The 10,246-nt window shown below is 42.2% G+C and overlaps 1 protein-coding gene across 1 annotated transcript in view; it reads left to right on the forward strand.

Annotated features, from left to right (window-relative positions):
- stk40 (serine/threonine kinase 40) overlaps positions 1–9,026 on the forward strand; it is a 16,689-nt gene extending 7,663 nt beyond the window's left edge. Inside the window, exons 5-11 of the mRNA XM_032517453.1 lie at positions 548–772; positions 1,081–1,133; positions 5,447–5,562; positions 6,942–7,086; positions 7,292–7,411; positions 7,693–7,777; positions 7,984–9,026. Of these exons, the coding sequence (XP_032373344.1) occupies positions 548–772; positions 1,081–1,133; positions 5,447–5,562; positions 6,942–7,086; positions 7,292–7,411; positions 7,693–7,777; positions 7,984–8,202 (963 nt within the window). The 3' untranslated portion in view covers positions 8,203–9,026. The remainder of the gene's footprint in view (positions 1–547; positions 773–1,080; positions 1,134–5,446; positions 5,563–6,941; positions 7,087–7,291; positions 7,412–7,692; positions 7,778–7,983) is intronic.
- Positions 9,027–10,246: the final 1,220 nt, after the last annotated feature.

Below are 10,246 nucleotides of genomic sequence, written 5' to 3' on the forward strand. Positions count from 1 at the left end.
ACACACACACACACACACACACACACACACACACACACACATCCTGTCTGTGCCACTCAGCCGGTGTTCTCAGAATAGCAACATTGAGCTATGCACTCTGATTCATCTAGGTCTGTAATAGTGATTGGAATATTATGGTGCATCTCCACTGTGAGAGAACCAGTTAATAATGTACTCTTCCAGAGGTGCTGACTGCCTCTAGAAAAAACAACTGACAACCTGATACAAAAATCAATAACAAGTGGCTACTCTGCTAAGACTGTAGTTGGAAGAAGAGGAATGGCCTTTATTTGTCCTCCATCACCCGGTGTGGATGAAGTGGTGAATGTGTCTTGTTCATCGGTAACATGCAGTCTAAGCTGAATGAATCCGCTTGATCAGCCGGCATAGTACAGGAACCATTCAGTTTGAGGGATGCTTCAACTTATATTGATTAGACAATGTTGGAAAGTGCCTCTAAAACGCATCAACTACTCTGTCCACTTACAAAGTAAGTGCCTTCCTGAAGTTAGCTGCTCACCCACTTCTTTTTATTGTTGTTCCCAAGGATCGAGCCTACGAAATAGTGGAGGACATGGAGGCCAACAAAGTGCGCAAGATGAAGAAGCGGATCTGCCTTGTGCTTGACTGCCTGTGTGCTCATGACTTCACCGACAAGACGGCAGATCTAATAAACCTCCAGCATTACGTTATAAAGGAGAAACGACTGAGCGAGCGCGAGGCCATTGTCATCTTCTACGATGTGGTGCGTGTGGTAGAAGCCCTTCATAAGGTGAGTCGAGGGTGGAGTTTAGTGCACTACTCCCAACAAAAAGTGCTCTCTTCTAAAAAAGAAATAATAAATAGAATTAAATAACATTTTCTATTTTTTTCCGATTTAAGAGAGCTTAAATACTACAATGCTTTTGTCAATTGTCTGAGACATTGCTTTATTGTTAGTTAGTTGCCCATCCTTTCTGATTACTAATTTCCCAATTTCATGGGCTAGTTTAAAGAAAACAAGCTTTTTGTTTTGATACCAAATGATTTATTAGACGCAATCTGACCAAACGTTTGTTCTCTCTTCTTTCCTGCATGCAGAAAAACATTGTGCACAGAGACCTCAAGCTGGGAAACATGGTGCTGAACAAACGGTAAGATGAAACTGATTCTCTCATCTGGTCTTGTCCATCATCTGCCTGGCCAATATCCTCTCCTATTATACCTGGTCAGTCATTTTAGCCTGCCAGTAAGTCATCCTGTCTCCACTCACATGTGCGAGAGGTCTCAACCGACCCCAGCAACCTGTATCCAGTGTGCATTTGGCTTAAGACCCAAGTCAGGGTCACATCCTCAGAGTAAGAGTGAGATAATTTGTAGGAACCTAAAGCCTTGCTCTCTTGTGCCCGAGACTAGGTACTTGTCTGTGTTTTGAGTAAAGGTTGATGAATCATTCCCCATTGTTGGATTTTTGGAAGCGGAATGTAAACTGGACTCTGGTGCAAACAGAGCAAAGAATATGCTACTGCTTTGATCTCGGTTGAAGAGTGAGCAATGTTGTATGGCACACAGAACTCGGTGAATGCACCTCAGGGCACATAGTGCCGCAGTTCAGATTGGCCCTGCAGGATAGAAAACTACTCATCTGTGAAACAATCCTCAACACCATGTTTAGAGTGTATGAGAGATGGGGTGTGTATTTTGATTGAATTTGTCCAAGCTTAGATGATTCAGCTAGATTTTTGCATTGGACCTATGGAAGGTTGCCTCTAAACAGCAGAGGTCTGCATGCACATTCACAAAGCTGGCCTTTTTATTTGGAAGTTCCTGACTATCCCCAACACACACACACACACGTACTCTGTTCCTGCGCTTGCTGCACACACCTTCGCATCCAAACATCGAGCATGCTTTCATCTCGCACATATAGCATAATCATGGAGTTGCCTCACTGCAAGTATAAGTACGTGCAGTAAGATGTCACGTTCCTTGGCCTATCTTTTAACCACATACACACATCTCAGACATCAGAGCCTGTTGCCCCTCCAGCAGCAGTAGCAGTAGTAATGGTGGTGATGAAACAGTGTTTTGGCCAGCAGTTGAGGAGGGGGGGGAAGAAGAAGCAGACAAGCGGAACACTTCGTCCCAGCTGTAGAGAAAGGGGAGGCCTGCCAAAGGCCCCATAGCTCCGAGCTGACTCACACTGCAATGCACGACACACACACACACACACACACACACACACACACACACACACACACACACACACACACACACACACACACACACACACACACAGTCATTTATTTATTTACCCTCTACTCTGCTTTTTCTCTATTTTTTTTTTTACACCCCAATCATTTTCCTGCTTTTATTGTCTTTCTGTTCTTTGCCCTTTGTCATATCCCCTTTTGTCTTTTCACTTTTCCTGTCTCCTGTATGCATCATGCTTTGCTTGCTTGCATATTTCCTCTGTCACTCCACCCTGGATGTGCATGAAGTCTTTATGGGATGGACGCGGCCCATTTTAGATGCAGACCGATCCCAAAATCCCCTCTCTGCCCCTGCTGCTTGTCGTCCCTCTCGGAAATTTACCAATGCCATCAACAAGCTCAGCAGTTTATGCACAAATGATGTGATTTCCTCTTGCAGAGCCAGCTGTTAAAAGCAGGATGTCATAAGTCAATCTGCAGGGTTGTTGTATGTCAGAGCCAATTGACTTCCTAAATTCTGGTTGCACTCCTAAGGGGATGGTAATTTATGGAGACACACCATAGCAAGGTGTTGTTTCTGTTTTTTGTTTTGTTTTTATTTGTTCCATAGAGCTCCTGTTTGCATCACCATATTGGCTGTATGATGGATTTACCCTTCTGACTTAGGAGTTTGTGTGTGCTGTCTGGCACAAAAGAATGCATTCTGTAATATTCTGTATTTCTGTAATTGTCATTTCTGATATTATATTAATGTAATATTTAATTTCAGTTTTTGAAATATGCATTATATTAGGCAACTAGTAGCCAAAATTCAGCCACGCCAACCTTAGAAATTAGAAAAAAGAATTGCTACTGTAAAGTAGGGCTGGGCGATATAGAGAAAATGAAATATTACGATATTCTTGACCAAATAAGTGTCAATATTGAGACGATATTGTATGGTTGGCTACTGGTGCTTTAACAAAAATGTTTCTTACACAATGAGATTTTTGATAAATATTCCCTAGAAATGATTTAATGACTTAGTGGGTAAAGGTAAAAAATAGTACAGCTAGAACAGTCTGGTGAGTTCAGAAAATTACATCACTTTACGGTAAAGCATTCTGTAAAACCAGATAAAGATAACACTTATAACACCATATTACAATATATCCACAATCTAAGACGATCTCTATCTTAATATTGATACAACATCAATATATTGCCCAGCCCTACTGTAAAGTTTGGGTACCAGTACAACCCTCCACATCACGGTTTTGAGGAAATGATCTGAAGAAGTTGCCCTGCATTTAACCTCCTTTCTCATCAGCTGGTACATTTTCAGCAAAACATTGCAGTAAGGAAGGGAAATCATGAGGGCTGTTTAGGTTTCTGATTTCCTGACTTATGTGGGGTCACATGACCAGGAAGCAGAGATGATGTGGTCTCCCATCAGTCCTCAGGGACCCTTGCCTCACGAGGCAAACATGCAATTTAATTTACCCAATCTCCGGTGTAAGAATAGAAGCCTGGGTCGTGATGAACACAGACAAAGGAACAGACTCCTTTTCATAAAGGAAGCTTTCATGTCGAGGGTCCTTGAAGCATTGCACTTTTTTCTGGCCCATCCTTGTGCAGATCACAAGGCCCTTGTGTGATTAAAGAGACTTGGATCACGCAAGCTGTTTTAAGGGTTGGATCACATAAATAGCTGGGAATTATGTGAACCAAACTGTTCTAAGGGAAGATTGAGATTGGAGCATTTGCTTGAAAACTGAGTGTTCGACAGGAATTGGCTCCAGCGTGTGCGTGTGCGTGTGCGTGTGTTGGAGCAGGGTGTGAAAGTGAGAGAGAATAGGGGAAGCTGTTGACCTCAGGCTTTTTAGAAAGCGGATGTGGGTGAGGAGCGTGATCCAGAGAGGTCCCAGGCTCTAGACTGTGGCTGCTTTTGTGTATGCGCTCACTTTGCTTTTGAGTGCATTTCTGTGTGTGCGTGTTCACCATGGGAGTGATTGTGTGGGTGCACTTGGAGTTGTGCGTTTGTGTACATACTTTTAAATCTTCTTGAGCGCTATATACTGGTTTGCCAACCCATCACCATGCAGGCTTAGTCATCGAGACAATTATCCCAAGCCACAAGTTGACTCATATGTTTGTCAAAGTGCAGCTTTTTATTTTCTCTTTCTCTGCTGAAAGAACACAGCGATATAGAACATAGTCCCTCGGCTTTAATACAGTTTCACTCGGCCACAAGCAAACTCATTTTACAGACTCAGAAAACAAATCTTATAGTGCCACATTGTTTCCACAGACACCAAATTAATCAAACATTACTAGTAACATCAGTGGGTCTTCTCAGACTTTTGAAGTGCCAGTGTGGTTGGTGTGGTCTTGTTCTTAAAACATTTCAGGCCTGATGAAGGATGATGGCCGTCAGCCAAAACAGTGATGTTGATAATAAACTTCATGTAGAGCTTTAGCGTTTACATAAAGCTTATCGGGTAAGGTACAGGAACACAGGACGAGATTAAAACATGAAGCACATTAAAGAGAAAATGTACTTTCATAAATGTAAAACAGTGTTTTATCTGTGTGTACTTTTCTTTATCCTGATTTTTTTTGATTTGGGATGGCTGTACAGTAGATTTAACTTTCAAACAAAACTTTTAGTTGTTAACCTTGATCTTGATCGACAGTGTTTTTTTTTTATTTTTCTTCTTCTGGAATTAAACATGCATACCTTTTTTTTTTTTAAATGGAGAATGTCACAGCTGCAGAGGAAAATGTAGGGATATTGTGTGGACACGGAGATCTCTTGACAGTTTAAGATGCCTTTTAAGGAGATTAAGAATCTTGTGTTGAATGCTTTACAAAGAAGAACCTTTATCCGAACTGCAAGTACAACATAGGAATATAGACTGGGTGTGCATACTGTTTTGCATCTGGCAGTCATGAGATACTGATGTATTTTTAAGGCCCAGTGAACCATGAGATTATTAAAACAACAAGGCATGCTAGCAAGTTCTCCTTGCCTCTGTCAGCCTGTGTTTACTTCATGCTTTGAGCTATGAGTGTGCAGCTTTTCACATTCTAAACTCAAATGTGTTATGATGAGAAACACTGTTTTGCCATGCTTTCATCAAGTTAAAGAGGAGAATACTGGGGTGTATTTACTAGCAGCGGGGATAGTTGGGTCACCATTTGATTCAAAATTAAGAATTTCAATTATAAAAGTTATTTATCACACATGTTTGCATATTTGCGTGCGTTTCCAGGACTCACCGAATCACTGTCACCAACTTCTGCCTGGGAAAGCACCTGGTGAGCGAGGACGACCTGCTGAAAGACCAGAGAGGAAGTCCAGCCTATATCAGTCCTGATGTATTAAGTGGTGAGTGGAAAAAGAAAAATGATTTTTTTGCATGCGTGTTGTTTTTAGTTTTTGTCACTTTGAAAAACTGACAACCCAGCAGGCACACCTGCTTTTGCAGCAACTGATGTGTGAAAACCTTCACTATGTTTTGCCACTGTCCACTTGTGATGTGAAATAGGGTTGTGAAGTGTATTACTGGCAAGTGTAAAACAATTATCTAATGTATTTACCTATACACTATGCTACAAGACTGAGCATTGTTGACCTGTGTTCCTGGCATTCTTTTAAATAGCGTTGTGGAATGTTACGCTGTCAGTCTTGTGTTCGATTTTCTGGTTATTGAGCAACAAGAAAGGGGTTGTGTTGCAATCTCGGACTGGCAAAAGCTAGGAATAGCTTCTTTTTTCATGTTTGTTTGTGTAATCACGGTGATGTTGCGTTTTCTCATGGCGTGTGTTTGCGGAGAAAGCTACTTTCCTCTTTTTGTGAAACATATTGTATTTGTCGGAAAAAGCAGAAATTCATTTTTATTGTTTAGTTTCACAATGCTCATTCAGTCGATGTGCAGACCTGAGCGCCACACACACACACACCAATCAGGTTGATGCTTTTACATGCACTTCCATAGTGACTCCAATGCAATCCCACTGCTATCCATTTAAACACTGACTTCCAGAACACTGTGCTGTACAGTGTACAAGATTGAGAAGAAGAACTGAAAACCAAAATCGTTCAGCTCCAACCACTCAAAAATTGTAGATAAAACCCGGGTGTGTATATCAGCCTAACGTGACAGGCACACAATTAAACCGAGCTTCAGTGACTCACGCAAAGATGACTCACTGGAGGGAAACTACTCCCATCTACCCCCCTCCCATCCCGTGTATGTCTGTGTCTTTAACATAATTGCCTGTTGCCGCCGCCTGCCTAGCTGTAACAGCACCGCTGGTCATGCAAAGCCATGATGCCATGATGCGGCAGCCTCCACAGCTCCAGTTTGTTCATCGCCAATGCATGGCTGATTTTTCATGGTTCAGGGTTGGTTATAGAAACAGTTCCCAGCTCCCATTTTAGTCAGCAGTGTGCTGGAAATTGCTAGGAAATGTAGTGGATGTTGAGTCATCGCTTGTGTTTGTTTTTGCTCATCTCGTTAATCATTACACCTGGTGACTTGATACAAATTGCACTCGTTAAACGGTTGATCACCTCTTAATCAAACAGGGCAAAACATACATACATACATACATACATACATACATACATACTATAATAAATACATACTGTCTGTCTATTCTATCAGATTTTGGAGTATAGCAAAGCACTTATCGCCTCCATTTCAAATGCCGCATCATATTCATCCAACACTGATCCAGATCCCCTCTCCTTCCTGTCTCCAGGTCGGCCGTACCGGGGTAAACCCAGTGACATGTGGGCTCTTGGCGTGGTCCTGTTCACCATGCTGTATGGCCAGTTCCCTTTTTATGACAGCATACCTCAGGAGCTCTTCCGCAAGATCAAGGCTGCAGAGTACTCCATCCCAGAGTGAGTATGAGACTGGAACTCCAATCAAAGCAATGGAATCAAATGGTCACAGCATAATCAAAACATTAATAAAAATGTATGTGTTTTTACCAAATCGTTTTTGCCTACTCCGTTGTTGATTACTTTAATAGTGGCTTTGTGACTTATAGTCAAATTTTAATCAAATAAAAACTGTCCTTTCCTGTTTTCCTTCATCCCCTTATAGAGACGGCCGTGTGTCTGAGAACACTGTGTGCCTGATCCGTAAGCTGTTGGTGTTAGACCCTCAGCAGAGGCTTACTGCAGGAGAGGTGCTGGAGTCGCTCGGTGGCATCATTGCATCATGGTAATTGCTCCCTCTGCTGGATGTTTAAAAAATGACATTTAATGTGTGGATTGTCAAGTCATAATTAATTGTTTGAAGAACTGAGAAATAATTGTTCAAAATTTTGTGTAAAACGTCTACTACTAGCTGACTGAAGTCTTTATAGATTTCCACTGGTTGGCTTCACATTTATGATTAGATTATGTAGGCACTTAGAGCCATAGTGATTCAACATAGGTCATTTCAAATTGGCAAGCTCACTTTTGTTAATCATCATCTTTGTTGTGTTTTCCTCACCACAGGCAGTCTGTTTCATCGTTGAGTGGCCCTCTGCAGGTGGTGCCTGATATTGACGATCAGGTCAATCACCCAGAACATCTGCAAGAGGCAAGTTATTGGGGAACCATGACATACCAGATCTGAGCCTGAAGCTAAAATACAGCTACTTTAGGATAGAGCATTACATGGATGCAATAATGTATTTCTGTGGTTTTGCCTTTTACATGACTTATTTGGTACACTTTGAGAACAGGTTTGCTTCCATCAGCTCAGATGTTGCAGCACATTGAACAGACTACATTTTCTTCCCACAGGCCAAGGTGATAGAAGAGTCTTCACAGTACGAGTTTGAGAACTACATGCGCCAGCAACTGCTTTTGGCTGAAGAGAAGAACACTATCCATGAGACCAAGAGCTTCCTCACCAAGCGCCAGTTTGGCAGCATCCCACCTGTAAGGCGTCTGGGCCATGACGCCCAGCCTGTCAGTCCGCTAGATGCTGCCATTCTGGCACAACGTTTCCTCCGGAAGTAGTCCTCAACTACCCATGGCAGCCTCCCTGACCTCCCCAGGGAGTGCAGAGACCTGTGGAGTTCAGACTGAGGACTGAGGAGGATAAGCCCCGAAATTGAACTGGCATACATCAGGCCCAGCCTGAACCAGGGTGCAGACCACCCCAATGCGTAGGTGGGCTTTGGGCAAGCTAGGTGGAGCAGGTATGAGGAGGGCACCAGAAAAAACTGCCAGTTTAAAAACGTCACTCCTTGTGTCTGGATCATCCAGTGAAACATGGAAAGCCCCGAAAGGAAGATATGAACCAAAGGTTCCTTGCCCTCAGGTCACCCACAGTCAGATCTCACTGTGCAACCAACCTAATGACACATTCACCCATGGGGCTCACACAGTGCTCAGTCAAGAGAGACAATTAACCCCATATTCCTCGTCCTTTTGAGATCTCCCTACCGTAACACTTCCCTCAACTCTGGACCCCCTGAGCAATACAGGACCAGAATCATGTAGCAACCCCCTCTATTCCAAGTGGTAAATGGTATTGCCTCGAGTCGGAGCCCCTGATCACAGATGTCACTTCTCTGTACCTCCATTCCACCTTCCTCCTCTCACTCCTTCCACTCTGCTGTTCTCCTGCACCGAAAAATGATCCAGACTGGGCCCGTCTGTAACTCTGACTTCAAATCAATCTACCTCTCTGTCTCTCTTCTTTGTTGGTAAACCATGCTCACTGTTCTGAGACAAGGGATTGTAACAATGGAGTCTTGATGCCACCAGTGACATAAAGCATTAATGTTTTCTGTCAGCGATAATGCGTTTTTGAAACCTTTTCAGTGGTTTCAAAAAAACTCTGAATAAGCTTTTTATCATATGTACCTTAAGTAGCATTTCATCCCTACCTTTTTTTTGAAGATACTGAATATCAAAGGATGCGTACACGTATCCTTTGATATTTGCAGATTGCTTTGTCCCCTGCTTTTGCTTAGCTCTGTGGAAATCTATTTTTAGCATCTAGACAACCTAGTGTGAGGTACCTGGAAGTCAAAATGCCAAGAACTGAATGGGAAAAACTGTTGGATACTCCCTGCCAAGGCATATTGATGGTAACGCTTCCTCAGTGCCATTATAGTGGAGATCAGGCACTGTCATGTTTCTATTGCCAAAAATCATGTCTTAAACTTACTTTTAGCCAAGTAAACTAGTACCCACCACCTCACTCAGAATCAAATGGCTTCCAGGTATTCCAACTTCCCTGTTTCTCTTTATCAAGACCGATCATGGGACAAGTGTTTTTCAGTATGAATGTGAACTGTCATTCTACACTTTGATAAGTCCGCAGTATCCAAAAGTGTGTGCATATGTGTTTTGGGCCAGGCAAAATCGGAGTCTGCAGAGCTGTCTAGCTGTTGACCTCTGACAGCCACAGGCCCTTTTAAGCTATCCTCCAATCGTTGTGTTCTGTTATCTGGCCTGCCTCAGTGGCAGACACTGTGAAAACCAGGGCAGGCTTTGCTGAATTGGGGCTTGACTGAATGTTTTAGCAATTTTTTGCGATTGTCATGAATGCTTTCTTAAGATTGAAAACTATCACATTTATTATTACAAATGCCATTCTCAAGCCCTTTCTCCAGCTCAACTTGTACAGGCTTGTATTGTCTCACCATGTAGCTCTCTATGCAGAGAGACTAGTTGGTGGCCGGTAATCAATACTGTAATATTTCATAGAGAAATGACAACAGACTCATAGACTTTTAAGTTTAGTTGCTGGGTCTTCTTGGTTATTGATTCATTCTTGTCTTTTATCAAATTTTTTTTTTTTTTTTTTTTTAAACCATGGCAAAGCTACTAACCAGTGACGGTTAGGCATCTGTACACTGCAACTTGCCTTTGCATATTGGTACATGCTTTATGCTATCTAGACTTCTTCCTATTTATATCAAACTGATTGCATGAACATAGGCTTTGGAATATTCTCAAATGTCTTTACCTATTCTTTTTTTCCTTGTAATTTCATGTTGATTTATTTATTCACTTGTGTAGATGACCCCTCTCAGCTTTACTTTTTGGA

This window comes from Etheostoma spectabile, chromosome 6 (assembly GCF_008692095.1).
Source record: "Etheostoma spectabile isolate EspeVRDwgs_2016 chromosome 6, UIUC_Espe_1.0, whole genome shotgun sequence".
In the NCBI taxonomy this organism is placed as follows: Eukaryota; Metazoa; Chordata; class Actinopteri; order Perciformes; family Percidae; genus Etheostoma; species Etheostoma spectabile.